The 24,342-nt window shown below is 49.3% G+C and overlaps 1 protein-coding gene across 1 annotated transcript in view; it reads left to right on the top strand.

The window, feature by feature from the left end:
• Window positions 1-23,951, top strand: part of MEGF6 (multiple EGF like domains 6) — a 248,213-nt gene extending 224,262 nt beyond the window's left edge. The window contains exons 24-38 of the mRNA XM_065421373.1: window positions 1,885-2,013; window positions 3,940-4,068; window positions 5,911-6,039; window positions 6,941-7,069; window positions 10,987-11,115; window positions 11,919-12,047; window positions 12,691-12,822; window positions 14,488-14,616; window positions 16,224-16,352; window positions 16,523-16,651; window positions 16,880-17,008; window positions 18,700-18,828; window positions 19,658-19,786; window positions 23,236-23,367; window positions 23,887-23,951. Of these exons, the coding sequence (XP_065277445.1) occupies window positions 1,885-2,013; window positions 3,940-4,068; window positions 5,911-6,039; window positions 6,941-7,069; window positions 10,987-11,115; window positions 11,919-12,047; window positions 12,691-12,822; window positions 14,488-14,616; window positions 16,224-16,352; window positions 16,523-16,651; window positions 16,880-17,008; window positions 18,700-18,828; window positions 19,658-19,786; window positions 23,236-23,367; window positions 23,887-23,951 (1,877 nt within the window). The remainder of the gene's footprint in view (window positions 1-1,884; window positions 2,014-3,939; window positions 4,069-5,910; window positions 6,040-6,940; window positions 7,070-10,986; window positions 11,116-11,918; window positions 12,048-12,690; window positions 12,823-14,487; window positions 14,617-16,223; window positions 16,353-16,522; window positions 16,652-16,879; window positions 17,009-18,699; window positions 18,829-19,657; window positions 19,787-23,235; window positions 23,368-23,886) is intronic.
• Window positions 23,952-24,342: the final 391 nt, after the last annotated feature.

The following is a 24,342-nucleotide window of genomic DNA, read 5'->3' as shown; positions in this document are numbered from 1 at the left end:
TGCCTTGAGGCAGGGACGATCTTTGTCATTATGTGCTTGTACAATGAAATCCCCATCCTTGGTAAGGGCCTTTAAGCTACCTCAATACTAATAGCCCATTACTGGTCCAAAGCTTCTAATTATGGAGGCTAAACCCCACAGCCTTAATGTCCATCGATGTATTTGTAAAACAATTCACTAACCAAAAGCATCTGCAGTTTTGAACAGTCCTCTGAGATTTGCCAAAGATTCAGACTGACACCAGCATGTTTGTCTGTTCCCAAGGGCCTGAGCCTTAATCAGGGAGATCACTGAGGGCGCAGATAATCCCCACGCACCACTTTTCCTCTTAGTCAGAAACCTGGGCCAGTTTTGCTTTTCCAGAATGCCCCTGGTTTCATGCCTTGCAAACAGCCATCTGCAACAAGCACAATAACGTGTGTTTTATACGATGAAAACCAAATAAGTAAAAAACTCCCTCCCGAGCTGAGTGAGACCTTGAAAAGGCCATTTCAGTTCAGAGCAGGCTTTTGCTGTACAGCTTTAAGCCCCATGGTTTTACGGTGGATACTGCAACAGACCCCCCCCTTAGCGATGGCTAGAGGACAGCCCACTCGCACTACGAAGGGAAACACCAAGAGCTGGCAGCCGCTTTGACGACAGATTTAGGCCAGGGGTACGGGATGGGAAGGAGGTGAGTGCTTTTTTGGGCACTGAGTCTGCCAGCAGCCACACCGCCTTGGAAGGCACAAGGGGAGCCCATTTCAAAGCCAAAGGGAAGAGACCATTAGGCCCTGAGATGAGCGCTTGGCTATGTTCTCACACGATTGGAGCCGTGAATGCACAGGAGAAAGGTTGAAGGAGGATATGTACAGTTTTTATGGGACAGGAATTGTATCTCACCAATGAACCATGAAGTGAGTTCTCGCTACACAGGTGGGATAAACCACAGCACTGAATATGCAGGAACAAATATTCCGCCAGTCTTCCAGCCCAGTTTGTAATATGTCAATATAGAGTTTTACAGTATTGTTAACAGCTGCCAACCAAGGATCTCCAATCAGGTTATAAACATGAATGAATGAAGCCTCACCCACTGCAAGTATTAGGGCTTGTCTACACAAACACTTAGTTTGCAACACATGCAGTGTGAATCTGCCCTGTGCTAGCCTGCCATACATTATTCCCATGTGGACCCTGCTGATGCACACTAACAGTTCCTTCCTGCGCTTTGATCTACACCATTGCAAAGTGGGGTAGATAAAGTACACTAGGGAACTGTTCTTGCCCATCAGCAGAGTCCACACAGATCACTAGTGCACAGCAGGCGAGGGCGTGGTAGATTCACATCCCCGCTTGCTGTGGACTAAGTACCATCGATTTATATAAGGGCAATAATATATTCAATAATAATAAATATATAATATTAATAATAATAATATATTCAATAATAATAAATAGTCTTTGCATGGCTCACCCGCAGTTAGTGAGCTAGAGTGGGGAACAAAACCCAGAAATCTGGACTCCTGGTCGTCTGCTTTAACCTGTCAACACCGCTTCATTCTCAGATACTGTATTGGTTAGTATAGTTCTATTACTATAGAAAAATAAACTTGTTTGAAAGGACAATCTGGGGCATTAACACAGGTGTGTCGAATAACCAGCCCTTGCCTTCCCGGGGTTGTGGCTCTCTTATTGCAGTACCCTGCAGTTCCAAGTTTGAATCCTGTCATGGTGCAAGGGTGTAACAATTTATTTTTGCGAAGTTCCTACAAATCCACTAGCAAAGCACTTTATTAGAAGAATGAGCTATTGTGTAGTGTCCCTCTCTCCTTGGGAGATTTCCAGCCCTCTGCACACACCGACGTTTATACAAACATTTCTGGGCTTTTTCTGTTTTCCCAGCCTGTCCCGATGGATTTTATGGCCTGGAGTGTCAGAAAACCTGCACATGTCTGAATGGAGCCCGCTGTGATCATGTGACAGGGCGCTGCATCTGTCCCGCCGGCTGGATTGGCCTTCACTGTAACCAGAGTAGGTTCTGAGGTTCTACCATTAAATCTATCCCAATAGAGGATTCCCATTTGCAGGCTACTGGTGCCTTTGAAGGTGAATTTGGTGAGAGACGGCTTGCAGTCGATCATACAGTATCCTTGTTTCTCCGTCTTGGCACGTGATCCAAAGAGATTGGTGTTTGCATCTCTTTTGCTGCTTATTCCCACCTCTGCTGCTTTCATGACACGGAAAGGAGTGTGACATCAGGTAGGGAGTAAGCAGCAGGAGTTGATGGATGCTGATTGAGGAGTTAAACCCTGGGTGGCACTCCTGTCGGATGATACTACATGAGACCGGGAGCCCTTGAAAAGGGATGTACCGGGTATATGGATCAGCTTTGAAGGTGGGTTTTACCCTTCCATCCAGAAGAACACCGAGTAATTTACAGCCCATGGGCCAGATCTCAGGTGGTGTAAATCAGCATAACTTCACTGAAGTCAGTGAACCTGCTCTGATTTGCACCCGCTGAGGATCTGGCTCTACTTATAGGAATCCCATATCCAGTTGAAACTGCTGTGGAAGCTTAGATTGGCTAAAGGTAATTACTCCACCTGGATTTTGTCCAGGATGAAATTGTCCCCCTAGTGAATATTTTTCAAAGCTTTTCATGAGGTGCCAGCCGCTCTTTAAGAGCTTGTGCTAGTGAAACAAACATCAGGGAGGGGGGAGGAAAGGCTTCTTTCCTGTGTGACACACAAAGCTTTGCTGTTGCCTTCACATTGGTCTGAAGAGTCAATGCAATTGCTTGTGCCAAAATAATCAAAGATCCTGCTAAAGTCTTGCAATAATGAAATCCTTCATTCTCAGAGCACTGCTGCCTCTGTAGTAGTAGTAGAAAGGTGGGGGTTTCAGATGTAGTTTGAAGGCAGGTTTCAGACACCAATGTCTCCTGCGCCAGTGATGCCTTTCACCTTCAACAGATGCATGCTGTTTCCACAGGTCTTTTCCACTTTTCATCTCCTCTCTCCATTTCAGTCGTGCTCTTTATTGGATGCTGAGAACAGCTGTGCCAGCCAGGGAGGGAGAATTGACTTTGGAAAAATAAGCCCCCCTCTCCCTGGCCCCCCAGACCGTAACCCTTTTCTATAAGACCTTAACCCTTTTCTATAACCCATGCCCATGGGAAGGTTCGGAAATGCTGAGTTAGCTTTTCTTATTTTTACATCTGCCTATTACTGCCAGATTTCAGCTAGGGCCAGATGTGGAAGTGCCAGAGTGGGCAGTTCTTGTGCTGCATCTAGCATGACTATAATCAGGAAATCCCAAAAGTCTCAGAGAGAGCCTGTATTTGCAAGATTTCTAGCCCCGTTTTATAGACTGAAGAAGTTCAGAGACACTTTTGACCTGGATCTGAATTGTGCAGCATTTATCGGAAACAGACTCCCAATCTCAGAGAAATTAGGGGGGCAAATTTTGTCTATTTTGCAGTTTACCTCCCAAAGTTTTGAATGGCTCAGCCTCTGCGCCCATAACTGTAGATAGTAGTGAGGTTTGGGGCGTCTGTGAGAACGGCTTCCTAATGGATTACTTTCAAAATATCATGAAAAAATAACATCCATATTTGTGAACTGCAGCCGTATATACAATCTGACTGTTCTTTTCTCATGATAGTGTAAACACATTTTTTTTACACACACACACACACACACACACACACACACACACACACACACACACACACACACACACACACACACTTTCTCTCTCTCTCTCTCTCCCTCTTACTTTTCTTGAGCAGACATAGCTGGCAGTTAACCTGACCTTCTTGGAACATTTTCATTGGTGAGGTTGCTGGTTCATCCCCTTTGTCTTCTCCCAAACAGCTGCATTTCTGAATCAGCAGTAAAAGTCTATGTAACTAATACCTGTTACTTAGTTGTTGTGCCTACTTCTGTTTCCCTGCAGCTTGTGAGGATCACTGGTATGGAGAGAATTGCAGTCAGGCATGCAGCTGCTTTAATGATGCCATCTGTGACCATGTTAGTGGACGGTGTCTCTGTGCGGCTGGATGGACAGGTGCCACCTGCCAGCAAGGTAATACAATGTGTGGTCACATCCTATTCCAAACGGTCTTCTTCCTTGACGTGCGGAAAAAATCAGCCATTGGGGAAAAAAATTCCAAGTCTCTGTGAGTTGTAGTTTGAATCGGCCTAGCAGCTGCGCTCTGGTGGCGTGGTGATGAGCCTGGATCACGGTTCAAATCATCTCCACTTGTGCTGCACATGCGAACTCTCAGTAAGGGCTCTGTCTTGCAAAGCGCTGAGCATTCTGGCCCTACTCCAGCAAAGCACTTACTCCCAAGTCAATGGGACTAGACATGTGCTTACAGTTAAGCATGTGATTACGTGCTTTTTCTGGGGTCCTACAGCAGCTTAACATAATACAAGAACATAAGTACAGCCATACGGGTCAGCCCAATGGTCCATCTAGCCCAGTATCCTGTCTTCCGACAGTGGCCCGTGCCAGATGCTTCAGAGGAAATGAACAGAACAGGGCAATTTTGAGTAATCCATCCTCTGTCATTCAGTCCCAGCTTCTGGCAGCTGGAGGTTTAGCATGCAGAATCAAGCACTAAAGGAACTTTAGATAATGCAGAGATAACCTGTTTTACTTGACTACTACAGTAAACGACCGAGAAGTTGTTTTTCCACCAAGGTGACTGCGTCCATCCTATGGTTCTTTGATAGAGAAGTTTGGTAGCATTGCCCAGACATGGAAGAGCAGGGTGTTCTGCAAGCCAAGACAGAAGTCACTGGCTGCCAACCTGTGGCACTAAATTCATACAACTCCCTTTAAAAATAATTCAGTGTATTCCGGACTAAACATTCTCCAAAGGCATCTGGTGGACAATTGAGTTACTTAAATTTCATGTCATCAAGTTACTGATCCCACCAGCCTCCTTATGCCAGGCACAGACATCCCAAGAAACAGGAGCACGTTCCACTGGATCCTGCAGCGATGTTGTGAGGCTCTATTTGTGACACCCCAGCTCGTTTCTATGGCAGCAGCGTGTGAAGTGGCAAGCACGGGGTTATGGACCTCCCTGCAGGGGCAGGAAGGAGCAGAGAAATATCTTCACTAGCAACAAAGCTTTTGCAGGAAAACACAGGCCAAGCATAGTTCAGCATCAAGGCTCTTTTCTTCCAAGTTTACTGTGTTATGAAAGGCACGCCCCGCCCCGCATCTGGCCTTTGGAAAAGCCAAGTGTATAGCAGCCTTGTGCCAAGCTGTGTTTAGCTGGTGAGCCAAAACCACCTTCCTTGTTCCAATGGGCTATAATCCTCCAGTCTTCCAACTCGCTGTGCCACGTTTTGTTGAGACCTTCCCCAGTGGGACCCAGGAGTCTAATACATTCCCCCACACTCACCGATCTGGGCTCCATGTGTCATTTCCCAGAGGGGGGGATCAATAACTAGAGCTGAGGTTCCCAAACCTTGTTTTGCCGCCCACCTGCTCAGGAGGTCAAGGCACCACCAAATGGCTAAAGTGGGAGCTGTGGGGAAGCTCGCAGAGGCTGGGGAAAGCATGGAAGAGAAGAGAGAGGTTACGGTACCGAGGTTTTCCATGCACGTGACTCCCTCACCTCTCTGCTGTTTCTCTCCCTTCCCCACCCCAGCCCAGTCCCCTGTGGCGTGACACAGCTTATGTGCAAGTAAAAATGCAGAACCTTCCTGTGGGGCCAGCTAGGCAGCCCCCAGGCATTACTGCATTGTGTTCTTGTTACTTATTTCTAGTGGTAGCAGCTCCATTTCATTTTTGTCTACTCCTAACCCCCCTCCTCACCCCCAACATTACAACAGGCCTGATCTCTGCATTTTAAACCCAGTGTCAAGAGCTGCTTTCTGACTTTGGTCTTTGTCCTAATTTTTCCCCAAGCGTGTCCATATGGTTTCTATGGCGTGAACTGTCACCAGCACTGCCTCTGTCGGAATGGCGGAACGTGTGACCCCGTCACAGGGCACTGCACGTGCCTAGGAGGATGGACTGGATTGGCTTGTGAGCTGGGTAAGCACCAGGAGTGGAGCAGCTGGCCATGTTAACCGCGGGCCGTTGGAACCTGCAGAACGTTTGTTGCACGTTTGACCCACTCCCGAGAAGTTTTCCCTAATTTCACTTCAGTCATTTCATGCCCCAAGATTGCAAGAAAATAGTAATTTGGCTGCAGAAGGATAGCGGGGAGCATTGTGGAGTCTCAGGGAACATTGTTTGGGCCATGTTTGTATTAAAATGTAATGAAAACGGGGCTACCAAATTTCCAACAAAAAGCAGCAATGCAGCTTCAGAACATTTTGAGTTTGGCATCAGAACCATTTGGAACCAGAGTGTGTCTGAGCTGGCGCAGCACGTGCCCAGGAGGGGAGTACAATGTGCTTTCTAATCTCATCTACACTCAATCAAGCCTGCACCCAAGGGGAGGAACACCAGTGGTCAGTGGAGCCATAACTCCAGTAGCCAGTCTTAGAACAATCTGGTGATAACGGCAGGGTCGTTAGCCGTCTCCCTCTAGAGTACGTCTACACTGCAGCTGGGAATGTGGCTCCCAGCATGGGCAGACACAGGCACTAGCTCTGCTTGAGCCAGAGTGCTAAAAGGGGCAGTGTGGACATTGCAGGCCCCATGAAGGTGAGGGCCAGCCACGCAAGCTCAGACACAGGGATCTGGGCAGGCTCGAACTCAGGCAGCTAGCCCACATCTCCACCGGAGCTTCAGCGTCCACACTGCTGTTTTTAGCGTGCTTGCTTGAGCAAAGCTAGCGCAAGTCTCTCTACTCAGGCTGGGGGGCCTGCTCCCAGCTGCCCTGTAGGCACATCCTTACTTTCTGTCCCCAAGGAGGAGTTGTGGGTTTGTATTTCTGGGCTAAGATACTGTTGCGTGCTATTTCAGTCAACTCTCTGGCTTCCCCTAGAATGTGCGCAAGGACGGTATGGTGTGGATTGCCAGCAAGCCTGCGACTGCCAGAACAGGGGGCTGTGTGACCATCAGACAGGCCACTGCATCTGCCGGGCTGGCTGGACTGGGCAGCAGTGCCAAAGCGGTAAGTGAAAGCCACAGGAGCCCACCAATAGTTGCGGCTCCTGCTTACCTGCCAGGACAAGGGAACGGGGTTGGCTGGCCTGAGCCCTCCCTCAGATGGAACCATCCTGAGGTTCAGGGAAGTCGAGTTACCTTGTTTTTTTAAAAGGCTGCTTTTGATACAACGAGAAAAGCACAAGTCCTCTCTGCCGGAGGTAGCAGATACTTTGCTTGGTGCATCTGTTCTAGGTGCCAGGGAATTATTGAGTAAATAAATAAAGGGCCCAACGTTTGGCTTGCACAGCTCAAGAGAAAACATGCCAAGGTTTTAGCTTTGCAAACTTGTTCTGACTGTCGCTGTGCTCCCCTCAAGGTCTGAACAAAAGCAATGTTATCCTGCGTGTACGCAGCGCTGTACAGTCCCGAAAAGGCCATGTCCCTTCCCAGAGATCTGAATGCGTCATCCTGCTCCCCCAAAGTCAATGGCAAACCTGCAGGAGCAGACCCTGAATGAGACAGATACCCAGCCTGCCCCTGAGCAGCAGATGGCAATGGAAGACAGGGTGAAGCTGAAATGTCATAGGAAAACCTCCTCCTGACCCAAGACTTTAATAGCTTTCTGCTGCTCCAGATCACCTTCCCTTCTTCCCCCTTTCCAGCTTCTGAGCTTACTCACTGCTGGCACCATTGTGCAGACCTGAAATACCTGGCTTCTGTCCTAAGCACCAGCTAGCTCTTAGGCCTGCCTGCTGTCGGCCCTTGTATTCATCTTATCTACAGACTTCACTAAGTACCCTGGCGAGCCCTTTGCTATTAGCTAGTGTTGAAAGGGAGGCTGGCTTGAGAAAGGGGAGCCTCAGGGACTGGATCAAGTCCCAGAAGATCAGCAAAGGGGAGCCCCTCGCCTCCCAGAAGTTCCAGCAGCCACAGCAAGTGTAGCCCACTGTGAAGGGGGTTATTAGTCTGAGGCTGGTAATCAGCTGAAGCCACGGGCGTGAGTGAGTTGTCTGCTGCAGCCATTCCCACCCTCAGCAGCATGGCTAGGAAAAGCCCTGACATTTACAAGGTGTTTACTGTGTCACTGTTTTGGTTCTGGGCTCTTGTAGGTATTGTGGGTGTGTGGCTGCTTTGTTCCCTGGATCATTAGCAGGAAGCAGGCTGTGGCCTGTAATATGAGGTTGCTGGAACATTTCTTAATGTGGGACGAAGGTCAGTCAGGCAAGTTTCAAGAGCTGTTTGAGGCTTTGCAAAGCTGAGAAATCCTAATCTTCTCCTTCCCGAGTATCCCTTTCACTGATGCACTCTCTGGCTGAGCTGTGTACACGTTACATTATGTGTAGCATTGTTCCGCTCCCTCTCAGCTTCTCTTCACACAGGTCATTCCAGGGTTCTAGTAGTTTTTGTCCTCTCTCTCTGAACCCCTTCTATTTCTGCTTGATTTTTCACCCCCGATCATGGGCATTCCATTGAGGTGTATAAGGCAGCTCTGGGGGATTTCAGACTCAGATGAAAGCAGGATGTGCTCTTGTGAGATATCCGACCTCACGGTTAGAAGAAAAGGATCTGAATTTTTGGATTCTGCTCTGAACGGAACCTTCAGAAGCTTCTGAGCCTTCTCCAAGCAGAATATCGAGTGTTCTGCTACGTGGCATTGAGCTCCTCTTGGGCCAGCGTGCATGAGGGGCCAGGGCAGAGTTCTGATGGTGCCGGTGACATTTATTTTAGTGTTTTCCAGACCTGGATGTGGTGTCCTGATGCAAATTGCAACCAGCAATGCCAGGATACGGTTCTGTTTCTCCTTCCAATTAGAAAGTGCAGGAGAGAATTACCCACAGAAGCAAACGCTCAGTGGAAGATTCCAAACATCTGCTCTGTTCCATAGCCTCCCTGCTTGTTACCCTCACTTATTTGCATTGGACCTTAGCCATCTGGTTCTTCTGTCTGAGGAGAAAAGCAGATAATGAGATCCATGCCATAAAGAGGTTTGACTAGACTTGGCACACCCTCAGTACAGCCTCAAGTACTGTAACGTGAAACACACATCTCACTTAACCATCCGCCATCTTTGGGGACTGGCAGGCACCATCATCTTGGCTGGGTATTCAAGTCAGCCTCAAGGCACTTTACCAAATCACAGGTCCATGTCGCTGTGTTATATGGAACTCTTTGCACATGACCCTCCTCTAGTCAAGTCGTTGCTTTTCACAGGGCAGCTTGCAGCAATGGATCATCATAACTAGAATGATGCTTTGCAGTGAAACTATTCAGGACTTTTTCTGTCTCACTGTAGGCAGAATTTCACTACATTGAGACCACTGTCTATATTGACATTAAGATGTAAAAAGCCCAGCAATGCCTATCCCTTGCTAGCTTACCCCATCCCCACCAAAAGTCAGACTCCTTTATTTGACTTCTTTTTAGGGCTTGTTTTTTTAGAAAAGTTAGGTGTGCAAACGTGCACACACAGTATATGCACAACTATGTCCCTAATCTATGCTTGCAGTTACCCGTGCAAATTGGGTGAGTGCATGGGCAAATGCACCTATTTTGTCATTTGCACATGCAGTTACTGAATTTGTGCACTCAGTCCCGTTGACTCGTTGCCAATTAGTTGTGTAGTTTGTGCAACTAACTTCTCTAAAATTCAGACAATGACTGTCTTTTCTGGTTTCCATCTGCTTTAAGAACCAGCCTCTCACTTCCTCATAGATGACAGGAGGAGAATGGCCCTGATGGTGATGCTATCCTGGCCCCAGCTCTCACTAAATAGTGCCAGGAATAATGCTTCCAAAAACATTTGGCACTGTTAGAGAGAGAGAGACTTTCACACCAAATTAGGAAGAAGAGAATGGTTATGCAAAGAGCAGTTTGTCGGCTCACAACTTTCTTTCTTCCCCTCTTTCTGCCTGGCTCAGCTCTTCTCCTCGTCTCAGCACCCACTTTCTCCCGGCCCTGGATTCTGCCAAAGTTTCTGACCTCATGGTCTGTTGTCTCAAAGGTAATGGCGATGTCACAAATCCAACAGGAAGTGCCAAGTTCAGCCCGGACGTAGATGTGTGCAACTCCGCTGACTTCCGAGGGAGTTGGAACTGTTTAGGCCAAGGCTGCATTTGGCCCAACTGACCTTATGACCTCGCTTTATGAACAGAAGAATCAGAAAATCCCACTTTTAGAAACAAGCGAAGATTGTTTCGGAGAGTGCAAAGAAATGCCGAGTCAATGGATTTCCCAGCGGACTGGCGATTTCAGACGATGGGTAATGGGAGATGGAGCCTTTTCCCCAGCGCTCACTGATTCGCTCTTGCCCAGAGCGGTGGTGATTAACACGTTATTGTCTGGTGACTGTACAGTGGCCAGTGTCACGAGTTTATTCCCAGTCAACAAGTTTCCCCTTTGACAGGTAAAGCAGCAGCACAGTTGGCACTAAGTGGCTCCCTTGTCGATGGTCTCAGTCGAGAGGCCAAGGACTGACTGGGCTACAGAGATTAAACTCTTCTCTTGCTCCTAAAGCAGCCGCGGTACAGGGACCCTTTCAGTGCTCCAGCCAAGCAGCGTTGGGAAGCTTGCCCAGCTGCTGCCCATGCTGTACCTCCTCTGGGGATGAATGAAGGACCCCATTCTCCAGAGCTGTCAGTCTGGTACCTATCGCCACCATCAAAGAAAAGAAACAAGTCTGATCTATTTGATCCTGTTCCCAGTCTCGTTAGGCCCAGCCCTGCAGACTGACAGATCCCATCTGACTTGTCAAACATGAAGTGAAACCTAAAACTTCACCCCCTGACATGAGAAAACGAAAGGGACATAAAATAAACGTTTGAAGTTCTTTGTGCCTGGCGAGCATAGTTTGAATTGCCCTGTGTAATGAAACCAGACCATGCCCGTATTCATTCTGTAGCACCCCTGTAACCCCCACCTCTCTGTACGTTTGAATCTCTGCAGCTTGCCCGGAGGGTACGTTCGGAGAGCACTGTGCAGAGCAGTGCGCCTGTGGGGATGGAGTCTCGTGCCACCACGTCACTGGCGCCTGCGACTGCCCCACGGGCTGGAGGGGCCAGCGCTGTGAGAAAGGTGAGAGAATCACACCCCTCCTCACGTCGTCTCCGCTGCTCAGGCTGTTCTTGTTACGTTTCAGCCTCAGATGAAGCCACGGAGCCTGGACGTTTTGGGAACGAGCCTCTAGAGTAACAGACGAAGTGGGAGTAGATGGCTCAGGGGATGGGCGCAATGGGCTATAGAAAGAGGCGTTTACCTTGGTTGCTGTAACAAATGCTGCCGGCTGGCTGATGTCAGAGTTCAAGCCCAGTACAGTCCCCAGTAGACAGATAGCCACAGCATTATTGGCACTGATAGACACCAAGACATCTCAGCAGAGGCCCAGGACTAAATGGGTCACAGAAACTGAACTCCCACTCACCTCTTCACAGACCCTCCAGGCCAAGGTAGCTTCGGGGAAGCTTGTATGGCTGGTGCCCTGCTGTACCTATTCGGCTAAGAGGACTGTTTTCTTAGCCTGTCAGTCTGGCATCTCTCAATGCACTAGAAAGAGAAGTGTGCCGAGGAAAGGGGGCATTGGGAGGATTGGGGGAAGCAGCCAGACTTTGAGATTTGCTCAAAGGAAGGAAGGAGACGTCGGCTTCTTAGCAACTCCTTGGACAGACGGCGCCCAGTTGGGACACGACACGTCTTCAGCTCACATTGGTATTCCGTGGGGCATTTCTTTCACGTTTCCAGGAAGGCTACAGCATATCGCATTAACCCTTTAATTACACTTGATTTTGGGGCCATCTAATTCCTGCTGGTGTTGGGCACTAGGAAGAATTTGCAAGCCTTTGGTCTTGATTTCTTTTCCCCGCCTTGTTTCCTTCCCACAGCCTGCCTGCCTGGTTCATTTGGGAAGGACTGTGCCAGCCGCTGCGACTGCCCCCCAGGAACGCCTTGCAACCATGTCACTGGCCAGTGTGGCTGCCCTCCAGGATTTATGGGCCATGGATGTGAACAATGTACGGAGGAGGGAACAGCCCTTCTACAGTTACTAGCAGAGTCCAGGGAACTAGACGGGTCAATCCATTACTACTAAAAAAAAACCAGTGCGTTGCCAAATAGCAGCTCACACTTTGGCAGGTGGTGCATGCCCACAGAATCATAACAGAGCAAAGGGAGCCAAGTGGGAAACCAGAGCAGCATATTCCATCCAAAGGATTAGCAATAAATCAGAGTAAGAGCGAGCTCCTGTGGATATGAGCAAGTCTGGGAGAGACAGAGGCATGCGAGCACATTCTTCAGTGCTGTAAGTGTATGTATTTCAGAGCTCTCCGTGCACGTGCGGATGCGTGATCGCAGAGGGCATCTAGTATCTGAAAATACTTCCGATCCTCTTCAATCCCACACTCCTTTGTGCATCCTAGCAACTACCCCCATGGTCCTCACAACAGGATACACCAGCGCGACTGGTTCCCATTTCCCCTGGCTTTGAGTGGCGGATGAACACCATGCGCACTAAAGGCCATTCTGGGTTTTGATACCAATAAGTCCTGCTCTATAGTGGAGTTCTAAATCTGACCTACATTAGGGAGTGGGGTTTGGGGGGAGACCAAGAGCCCCTACAATAATGCTGTGGTGTCTTCATCTCCTTCCTTCCTACAGCCTGTCTGCCAGGGACCTTTGGGCTGAACTGTGCTCAGGCTTGCCAGTGCCCAGAAGTGAACCAAGACTGTCACCCTGTCACTGGGGCGTGTATCTGTGCACCTGGTTATCATGGAAGAAATTGCCAGCTAAGTGAGTTTGCGCTAAACTTTGTCTTCCGCGTTGTCAAGGTTCATGCGACTTCACCTACGGCGTCTCTGCTGGATGCTAGCCAATCAGGGACTGTGTTCTTCATGCTGAGTGTTCCAAGGCGAGGCCATGGTCATGTATCAGGGCATAAGCTGATGGGGTCAGGAAGGAAGTTTCTGGTAGCATTCACAATTAACTAATCAGAGGAGAGGGGACTCCACCTTCCTCTGCAGCACTGGATATTAGTCATGGCCAGGAACTGAACTCCAGGAGCCTTGGGACAGCTCCAATATGGCACCTCCTGCATTCGGATTGGCTGTCATCCCAGCTTCCCACTGTGCTTCCCTTTCCCCTCACTCGTGCAGCTTGAGATTTTTAAAAACATTTCCCAGGTTATGTCTTTGTGAACCTTGCCGGTAACGGGGGAAACGATTCTGCCCAAGCAGGCGTTTTCTGTTCCCTTTGGTCCTCCGTCCTATGTCCCTGCATACTCTCACATCCATCCATCAATCCACGCCCATACACGCACGCTCTCTCTCACCCATACACACACTTTCTCTTACTAATCAGTGAGTTACATTTTGTGCCATCAAAAACAATTGAATATACACAAGTGCCACATTCTGCCATTTCCCATCTAACCCATGGACAAGGTGGCTACGTAGTATGATCAACAGAGAACTTTTTTCTGCTCTTTTCCTCTAAGAGTAAAACTCCTTGGATCAGTTTCCCTCTGCCAAGAGCAAGGAGGGCTATTGAGAGACACTTTCACCTTCCTCCTTTTGACTGTGCAGCTGGAGGAAGAGCGGGGATTGATGGGCACCTTATTGCAACCCTCTTGAAATAATCTCCCCCAATTTCATTTTTGCTCAAAGTTTTCTATGCAGTGGTTTTAAAAAATGTATTTTCACGGCACTAATAGCTTTCCCATTAGGAGCCTCCTTGAAAAACAGGGATGTAGCTGAGTATTTTGTATAGTTCTCTAAGATTTGGTGAATGCAAGATAAAATGAGCAGCCAGTGCCTAGGAGCTGTGAGCACTTCCCCATGCTTTATGCTGTGCTTTATGTCCGCAGGTGCTAGGAGGATGAAGGAACCCAGGATGGCCTTGCGCTTTGATTATTTCTGTCACAATATGTGGGTTGTATCTAATCAAAACAGTCCACTCCATCACGCAGTCCATTAGGCAAAAACAGACCTGGCTTCCTGAATCTTCATCCTGCTGGTGTGCACGTCGTGTCAGCTGGGCCGCTTTCTCTGGCTCACCAGGAGATCTTTGTTCGGATGTAGTCAGGAAATCAGCAGCTTCTCACTCAAAATAGACAGGAAATGACCTTCTCCCACCTCCTCTCACTGAGGGAAGCGAATTGGACGGTGTCATTCTCTGGCATGTATTCATACCAACACCATTTACTCACCAATATCAATCGTTGTTTTACAAGCAAGTAAACCAGGGTTAACAACGTCTTTACAATCGTTTGTTGATGAGTAAATCGGCGGACCCCTTAGCTTACCAACATGCCGCGCACTATTTCGAATCATCTTGCCTTGTCATCAGCGATTGGGGGGGGAGACACTTGCATTGTGAATGTCAATGCACATGCCACGTGATCAGTGTCTGGGCTTTGTCGTTTTTCTAAGCATTGGGTTTTTTTTAATTTCCCCCCAGGATGTTCAGCTGGTTGGTATGGCCCCAATTGTGAGCAGCAGTGTAAGTGTAGGAATGGAGGACGCTGTGAGACCACCACAGGGACATGTCAGTGTCCCGCTGGGTACGTCGGCGCTGACTGCAGTATCGGTGAGTGTGCAGGGTATTGCCCGGGGAAGTCTGAGACTGAGTAGCAGGCTGCTTTAAATCCCAATGGGGTGAATCCTGGCATTAGCTGCCCACGTGCAGCTTCCTTTGCCGCCATGCACACGAATGAGATGCTGCCCTTCAAGAGAGAGCAGCAGTTGTGATGCGGGCCACAGTCTAAGAACATTGCAGGCAGACTTCAAGCAGCACATTTGCCTTCCAAGTCCAGCTTCGCAAAACATGACACCGAGTATCTTCCACTGCCTAGTTTCGAGATGTCTGCTAGCAGAGGAAGTGCTGGGAGTGAATTCTCAATTACTGCTGAAACGCATGGACCATTCCTCCTTCCTCTGACTCCTGTTTTCGATGATTCACTGTCCAGAACTACAGTAAAAGCAAAAATCCATAAGTTTGGGGTGTTTCTTACACTTGAAAGGTTTTAGACAGTAGCAGCGGAAGGGAGTCACATAGTAAATGTGCCACAAAAGAGAATAATAAAACCCACCTCTACAAAATACTAATAAACTCCTTGATGCGGAAAAGTCTCGACAGCTTTGGTTCATCTTCTAAGAACAGAGTCATGAAGCTTTTTCCTCTTGGGTGCCAGCAAAATGTTTTCTGTCAAAACCCCGGCAGGACCAATAGTGACCCTGCCAAAAATACCTTTGTGGAAGGGAATTTTCTTATTACTCATTGGGGATGGGTGTTTTTTCTCCAAGCGTCGTTATGGTTCTAACGACGCATCAGCTAAACAAAGGGAAAGTGAATTGCTGCAAAAATTCAAGCTGTTGCCAAAATGGATTTTACCAGAGGGAGCTACAGAAACAGGTAGGCGTTTAAGAAGATCATGATGTGCAGACAGAGAGATGATTTCATGCTTCCTAACAGTCAGGGTGGCTAAGCACTGGAATAAACTCCCTAAGGAGGTTGTGGAATCTCCATCCTTGGAGATTTTTAAGAGCAGGTTGGACCAACACCTGTCAGGGATGGTCTAGTTAATACTCCGTTCTGCCGTGAGTGCAGGGGACTGGATTAGATGACCTCTCGAGGTCCCTTACAGTCCTATGATTCATGGCATGAGTGGCTCATCTGCGGGGTCAGGAAGGAAGCCTTTCTCCCAGGTACAACACTACACCATTGGCTGTGGGCACTACATTTTCTTCCTCTGAATCACACAGGAGAGGCTGGTGGACAAAGAGCCTGTCCACTATTACAGCTGATTTAATTTCTTGCTTTTATTGAAATGGAATCGCTTTCTTCCTGGGGGGTTTTCCTGCACCATAATGGCTGCCACGTGTGGAAGTGCTGCATTAATCTGGCAGTTCACGCTTGCACCATCCCATTGCTTGGCTCTGGAGCCTCTGTTAAAATGCTTTCCTCCTTCAGCACAAGTGATCTAGACGGCTCATTTCTTCTCTACCAAATCAAGCCTAAGATCACATCGTTAGCGGCAGAGCCTTGAAAAGAACCCGAGGAGTCCTGACTCCTTGTCTCAGAGCGCTAACCACCAGACACATTCCCCTCCAAGCCAAACCGAAACCCTTCCTTTTCAGCCCACAGCCTGCTTCTAAGAATGCTAATGTCACCATCTCTCCTCTCCCCTCTCCTAGGCTGTCCTATTGGTCGCTATGGCAAGGACTGCAGGCACCTGTGTTCCTGTGGAGAAGGAGCCACCTGTCACCACGTGACAGGCATCTGCATTTGTCCAGCAGGAAGAACTGGTGCCAGCTGTGAACACGGTAAACATTCACCATGGTGCCATTTAACCAAGACTGGGTATTTCACCACTGTGGTTTGGAAAGGCCTGTAGGGTTGGGTACAGGCAAGCTACCCTAGCCCCATTGGCGTAGCGTCTGTTTGATCATATCGGGATTTGGGTTCCTACCCTCTCCTCCTTTGTCTTTTTCAGTCTGCCAGAAAAACCGGTACGGGGCAGGCTGCAAGCAGACGTGCTCCTGCCAGAACGGAGGAATCTGTCATGCGGCCGACGGCTCCTGTTTGTGTGGGCTTGGGCGGACCGGGAAATTCTGCGAACTGGGTAAACCCCCTGGAGGTGCTCTGTCCTGGCACCGGCCTGGCAACCGTTAAACTAACGGAGTTTGTGTTTAGAATTGATGCCCTCTTTGCCACGGCCACATGCGTAGCTGTGCCCTCCCTCGCAGGGCACCCTGTGCGGCCTGGCCTGGCCACAGGTCACCCGCTGCACAGGACGTGCCCGTGTATGAGCCGTGCGCCAGTTATTCTCTCTGAAACATGTTCCCTGCAGAATGCCCACCCGGGAAGTACGGCGCCAACTGCCAGCTGAACTGTGCGTGCCGGAATAATGGGACTTGTGACCCAGTGACGGGAGCCTGCCACTGCCTCAGAGGGCACTACGGGCACTTATGTGAGCACAGTAAGTTCAAGCAGCGGAACGGCTGCTCCTTCTGCCCTCCGCGGCGGTGTGTTGTAAAGATGTTGAATGTGGGCACAGGGGGACATAAGGCAGAGGGGCGGATCTGACTCGCACGGGGGCAGTTGGAACATCACAGCAAGTGAGAGGCCCAGTGGCACCATCACTTCCATACACACACACGCAGCTGGGGAGGGATGCCAGGAGGTCCATCAAGTCTAGTATCCTGCCTCTGGCAGAGGCCAAAACCAGAGGCATCCACACACTGTAAGACCTCTTGGTAATGCACCTGGCCAGCTCACCACTGCTCTCTCCTGGGGAGGGGTAAAAAGGAGGCATGTGGACAAAGCAGCGTGGTGAGCCCCTCCAGCCCTGACACGTGACACTTGGCAACCTAGCGTTGGTCATAACATTGCACAGCCCGGTTGCAATTGCACTGCAGTGTGTGTCTGGCAGCCCTGTACGGCACAGGCAGGTTATCAGTCAAGTTAAAGATGCTGTTGGTTTGAATGTCCTGTCCTGTGTGTGTGCTTGGAGTGTGCACCCATAACCTGACCCACATTAGCAACTGCTTAAAAACAAGCCAGAGTACAAAAATGCAGCAACACGGTCCCTACTGTAATGTCAGAAATATTTTGTTTCGTTCGTTAGTGTGCTCGGGTCAGACAAATCCAAACCCAGATTCCTTAGCAGTATTGTGGGAAAGGCAGTGCTACCACACACCTGCATCAAAGGGAAAGACTGGCACATTTTGGGTAGTTTCACACACTCGATTTATGGCTTATAACTACGATCTGTAACCCTCCAACACACCCTTTTTGTCCTATGACTGCAGCGGTGTTAATGGGCCACTCTACCTTGAATGGTCCCTTAGAACGTTTGCTTACTACTTATGCTAAACAACCTGTTCCAGCTTGCATTTAGCTGTGATGCTCAGAGCACCTTGCCCTAATCTGAGGAGGAGCTCCATGTGGCTCAAAAGCTTCTCTCTCTCGCCGACAGACGTCGGTGCAATAAAAGATATCACCTCACCCACCTTGTCTCCCACACGACGTTTTGCATTTTTCACCTTAAATCTTCCCCTGTTGTTCACTAAAATGGAAGAGAACTTCCATGGGCAAAGCCTACCGTGGCCTGCCCAGGATGTCCGTGAAATAGTTCAGATGGGTGAAGAGTGAGTTGTTGTGTTCCGAGCGTAGATCTTTTTTGCTATTGCGATCCATGGAAAGAGTAAGACTTTACACTCAACAATCTTCCTGAATTTCAGGAGCTGACTGTGGATAGTTTGCAAGCTCTTTGTTCGACGTTTGTACAGCGCCTGGCACAACGGGGGCCTGCTCCGTGACCAGAGCTCCTAGGCACAACAGTAATAAACAGGGCTTTGGAGCTGTGCTCTGGCTCCGCTCCAAAGCCCTGGTAATAAATGATGATTTGTGGATCCAGTGTGCAGCAGGGAGCTAAAAGAGAGACTGAGAGCAGTGGTCCACTGGTTAATTTCCCCCCCCCCCCCCCCCGCCCCTTCATAACACAGAGCAGGATTGTCCCTCTGCATCTTGAAACTTCCCAGTGTAAAGGGCTCACGCCTTCCTCCCACGGGTTAGCGGGAGGGTGAGCTGCTGGGACCCCCAGCGAATAAGGCCCCATTCAAGCGATCTGTGTTTACTAATGAACTTTCCAACTGGCTTCCTTCCCAGCCTGCCCTCCAGGTTTCCATGGACTGCGTTGTCAGGAGTCGTGTGATTGTCAGAATGGAGCAACTTGTGACCCAGTGACCGGTCAGTGTCTGTGTCCTGCTGGCTTCCACAAAGACCGCTGTCAGACAGGTATAGATCACTTCAGCGTATTGCCCATCAAAAGGTGAAGCGTCGTCACTGCTGATCTCTCTTATGCTAGTGTGCGAATCTATAGCGCCCCCACTGCCGTCAGTGAATGTACTTCCAGCTGGCCCCAGTGGCACTCAGCGGGGCATTGTGGGGAAGGTACTGCTGGCAAACAGGACATGTGTTAAGATCATCTTAGAAGGGCTCTGGCCCTGTAACTATGAGGTAGCATTCACTAATCAGAGTGCTTGCCACCCACTCGTCAAACATCAAACCCACTGAGGTAGGAAGTAGTGCCAGCCAGCCCCACTGTGGTGTTCACACAGGCAGGGAAGGTGGAGACAGCAACGGATCCCTGGTGTGCTGCTCTGATCCTAGACAACATTTCTTAGACGCCAGTTTTCTGCTATCTCGAGCCAGTTGGAATGACTCAAATTTAGACAAGCAGAGGCCCAAAAATACATAAATAATCAAGCAATTCGTTCTCTCTCCCCCAAAATTTTCTGTTTCGCACAACACCCCCCTGGAGATAATTACTAAACTGAGCGCACGGGGCCAATCGCCACAACAGAATCAGCTTCTGTCACAAAAGTCAGTGACAAAGGCCTCCTACTAACGGGGCATAGCCCTGGCCTTGCCCTCAGAGGGAAGAAACATGCAGGGTTTCCCGGTGCCTTGGGATCATTTCCAGGTCAAGACGACCGTCTCTTGTCTTGGGCGGGGAGTCTCACAGGATCGGCTCAGAATTGGGAAGCCTGGCTGTGTGAAAAAGCACAGACCGAAGGGCCGGAGATCCTTGTGCTGCCCTTCACCCTTTCTCTTGTGCTAACAGGCTGCGAGGAGGGGCGGTATGGAAAGCGTTGCCAGCAGTTGTGCGACTGTGAAGGAAACGCACCATGCGATCCAGTCACTGGGCGCTGCCTGTGTCCGCCTGGAAAAACCGGCACCAAGTGTGACCTGGGTGAGTATGGATTATTTGCAACAGACCTAACAGGTGGGCAAGTGACGGCCTTAGGACGGACGCACTATCGTCACTCTCCTGTCTGGGGCTGGGACTACTAAAGGGAGGGGCATTTGTGCAGCCTAGCCAGAGGGCATTGGACCTGGTTCTTCTTGCACCAGCCTTACCCTAGTGCGAGAGGAGAATTGTGCTTTATGAATGTGACCTACAGAGCCGCTGGGCACAAGTACTGAAGTTCTATGGAACGATTGATGTGGAGGACTGGATGGCTCCAGGTCCTCCTGTGGGATGTGGGGCCGTTCACCTCTAGGTCGCCCAGCAGGGACTCAATGCCATGGTCCATCTCACCCTTAGGGGGTGGGTGGCCCCATCGCAACACACTCCTCGGCCCTGATTGTTAGCCGGAGTCAAGAAGCCAACAACCGAATGGAACCTGAACTCCGCTCTGGGTCCTTGGGGCGGTCTACCAAATCCAGGGGTAAGGTACAGCTTGGGAGCAGCCTGTCCCATCCCTCTCCTGGGGCAAACTGCCCCCTTACCTTTCACCAGGCCTGTGCTTAGTTCTGTCACCTCAGTATCAGGCAATGCGTGGATAGAACTGCAAGGTAACGCGCTGAAATAATTCCAGCTCCTCCAAACAATCTCATAGACTCATAGACTTTAAGGTCAGAAGGGATCAATATGGTCATCTAGTCTGACCTCCCGCATGATGCAGGCCACAAAAACTGACCCACCCACTTTCCCTTGAAGTCTTTAAATTAAGTCGCAGAGAATCCTCCAGCCTGCGACCCCTGCCCTATGCTGCGGAGGAAGGCGAAAAACTTCTAGGGCCTCTGCCAATCTACCCTGGAGGAAAATTCCTTCCCGACCCCAAATATGGCGATCAGCAGAACCCCGAGCATACAGGCAAGATTCTACAGCCGGACCCTTATTTTACCAGCGACGGCTTGTTAATGCCTAATTGACTAAAATCACGTTATCCCATCAAACCATTCCCTCCATAAACTTATCTAGCCTACTCTTGAAGCCAGAGAGGTCTTTCGCCCCCACCGTTTCCCTCGGAAGGCTGTTCCAAAATTTCACCCCTCTGACGGTCAGAAACCTTTGTCTAATTTTAAGCCTAAACTTCCCGACGGCCAGTTTATATCCATTTGTTCTCGTGTCCACATTAGCACTGAGCTGAAATAATTCCTCTCCCTCCCTGGTATTTATCCCTGTGATATATTTAAAGAGAGCAATCGTATCCCCCCTCAGCGTTCTTTCGGTTAGGCTAAACAAACCGAGCTCCTCGAGTCTCCTTTCATAGGAAAGGTTTTCCATTCCTCGGATCATCCTAGCGGCCCTTCTCTGTACCCGTTCCAGTTTGAGTTCATCCTTTTTAAACATAGGAGACCAGAACTGCACACAGTACTCCAAGTGAGGTCTCACCAGCGCCTTGTATAACGGAAGCAGCACCTCCCTGTCCCTACTAGAAATACCTCGCCTAACGCATCCCAAGACCGCATTAGCTTTTTTCACAGCCACGTCACCTTGCCGACTCATAGTCATCCTGCGATCAACCAGGACTCCGAGGTCCTTGTCCTCCTCCGTCACTTCCAACCGATGCGTCCCCAGCTTATAACTAAACTTCTTGTTAGTCATCCCTAAATGCATCACCTTACACTTCTCACTATTGAATCTCATCCTATTACTATTACTCCAGTTGACCAGGTCATCCAAGTCTCCCTGCAGGATAGCCCGATCCTTCTCCGAATTGGCAATACCTCCCGACTTTGTGTCCTCCGCAAACTTTATCAGCCCACTCCTACATTTGGTTCCGAGGTCAGTAACGAATAGATTAAATAAAATTGGACCCAAAACCGAACCTTGAGGAACCCCACTGGTGACCTCCGTCCAACCCGACAGTTCACCCTTCGGTACCACCCGCTGCAGTCTCCCCTTTAACCAGTTCTTTATCCACCTCTGAATTTTGATATCGATCCCCATCTTTTCCAATTTAACCAATAATTCCTCATGCGGCACCGTATCAAACGCTTAACTACAATCGAGGTATATTCGATCCACCGCATTTCCTTTATCTAGAAGGTCTGTTACTTTCTCAAAGAAGGAGATCAGGTTGGTTTGGCCTGATCTGCCTTTCGTAAAGCCATGTTGTAATTTGTCCCCATTGCCATTGACGTCAAGGAGCTTAACCACTTTCTCCTTAGAAATTTTTTCCAAGACCTTGCATACAACAAACAGAAGTTAAACTGACAGGCCTGTAGTTAGCCGGGTCACTTTGTTCCCTCTTCTTGAAACTAGGAACCACATTAGCTATTCTCCAGTCCAAGGGTACCACCCCCGAGTTTACAGAGTCATTAAATAGTATCGCTAAGGGGCTTGCAATTTCTCGCGCCAGGTCCTTCAATATTCTCGGATGAAGATCATCCGGTCTGCCCGATTTAGTCCTATTTAGCAGGTCAAGTTTGGCTTCCACCTCTGATACTGTAATGTCAATTGCCCCTCCTTTATTCCCCTCTGTCCCGCTCCCTCTATTCCTAAGCCCTTCATTAGCCTTGTTAAAGACCGACGCAAAATATTCATTTAGATATTGTGCCATGCCAGGATTATCCTTAATCTCCACTCCATCTACAGTCTTCAGCGGCTCCACTTCCTCTTCCTTTGTTTTCTTCCTAGTTATATGGCTATAAAACCTCTTTCTTACTATTGGATTTAATTCCCCTCGCAAGGTCCAACTCTACAAGGCTTTTGGCCTTTCTCACTGCATCCCTACGTGCTCTGACCTTAAGAAGGCAGGTTTCCTTGCTGATCCCTCCCCTCTTCCATTCAGTCATTGGATGCTTTCTGGTCTTTCTCAGCTGAGCCCAGAGCCCTGAATAGGGGGAGGAGCTTGGCGGACCTATATAAGAGGCCTCCCAGCCAAGCAGCGGCACACGCAGCGAGCAGCGGCACCCAGGAGCATGCAAACAGGGCTGCTAACAGGGGAGTTTACGTGGGAGTTTCCAGGGGGAGCTGCAAGGGGAGGCGGGAGGCCACGGCGGTCGGTGTGCTCCTTCCTAGGCAGTCATTTCCCATTGTGTATGTGAATAACTAACCGACTGTTTCTTCCTAGGTGGAGTACTGTGCATGTGGTCTTATTGAATGGCATCCTATTGACCTCACACCATGTCTCCACTTTGTCTAGATGAGTTTGAAGTTTGATCCTATCGTCCACACAGTTGTTAATATGTGTACTCTCTATGCCAGTGCTGGGCAACCTGGCGGGCCGCAAGACAGTTTGTTTACAGTGACCGTCCACAGGCACGGCCGCCTGCAGCTCCCAGTGGCCGCGGTTCGCTGTTCCCGGCCACTGGGAGCTGCAGGAAGCGGCGTGGGCCCCAAGGAAACATTTCTGTATCAGAGGTGGAAGCCAAACGTGACCTATCTCTCCGCCTTTCTTACCTCTCCAGACTGCCGCATGGATAAATTTGGCCCCGATTGCACCCTGACCTGTGACTGTGCCTCTGTCAACTCTTTCTGCAATGCTCAGAATGGCCAGTGCACTTGCATTAATGGGTACATAGGACCCACATGTCAAGAAGGTAACGTCAGGCAGCAGTGCTGCTATTTCCATAGTTCCCCCTGTCAGTCACCCCACACCAGTAACTGATTGATTGCAAAGGTGGGGCAAGATGAAAATGGTTGTGGTTTCGTGCTTTTAATGTGGGGGCACCCCCCTAGCACTGTCATGCCCTCTGGGTTTTGAAAATTTACAGGATTAATACAACCTAGGGTAGACACGATCATCAGCTAAAGGAGCCCTCTGGCCTGGACCTGACACACTCTCACCAAAGGGGTTTCCATTAGGCAGACGGAGGGATTTCGCTTTCAGACACGTAGGGTGTGGGTACCAACAGCGGTGCGGTGCAAGCTAGGGCAAGCTTTCCTTGGGTAACTAGCGCCATTAAAGCTACCTTGGGTAGCTCTACCCTGCCTACCCCTGGCAAAAACCAATAGCATTTGAGCAGGTATGAATCAGTCCAACGGAGGGCGATGGTGGCACTTTGACCTATGCTCCTGAGCCTTCTATAAGATCTCAATTGTTCCCTCTTCTCTTGTAGCTGTGGCAGCTAGAATATCCTACCTGTCCTCTCCCAGGAGAGCTTTCCAGCCTGTGAAACATTAGGTCATACAGCCACCCTGTTCGAGGAAACCAAGAGACAGCTTGTAAACGAGCCCCTGGTCCTTCTGCAGAATCTGTCTTAGCTAACACTAACCACACAGGAATTCTTTTGGTGACCAAATACCAGGCCCTCTGCGATTCAGCCTAAGAAAGAGGTTTGAGGCTATTGTACACAGCTCAGCTCACCTCTGCAAGCAGACTGTGAACAAGTGTGTAAAAAGCCACACCCCTGGAAGAAATGCTGTTGGAATTCCATGCTCCCTAGAGGATCACAAACTTTGGGAAGCATTTCATTTTTTACTCCATAATAGACACACGCTAGTTCAAATGTGGTTTTTCACCAGGGGGCAATTATTGGACTTCTGTGGCTCATCCTCCAATTCTTTTTATTGTG

The sequence above is a fragment of the Emys orbicularis genome, chromosome 22 (assembly GCF_028017835.1).
Source record: "Emys orbicularis isolate rEmyOrb1 chromosome 22, rEmyOrb1.hap1, whole genome shotgun sequence".
In the NCBI taxonomy this organism is placed as follows: Eukaryota; Metazoa; Chordata; order Testudines; family Emydidae; genus Emys; species Emys orbicularis.
The sequence above is the reverse complement of the archived record's forward strand: the minus strand, read 5'-3'. Positions and strand labels throughout refer to the sequence as shown.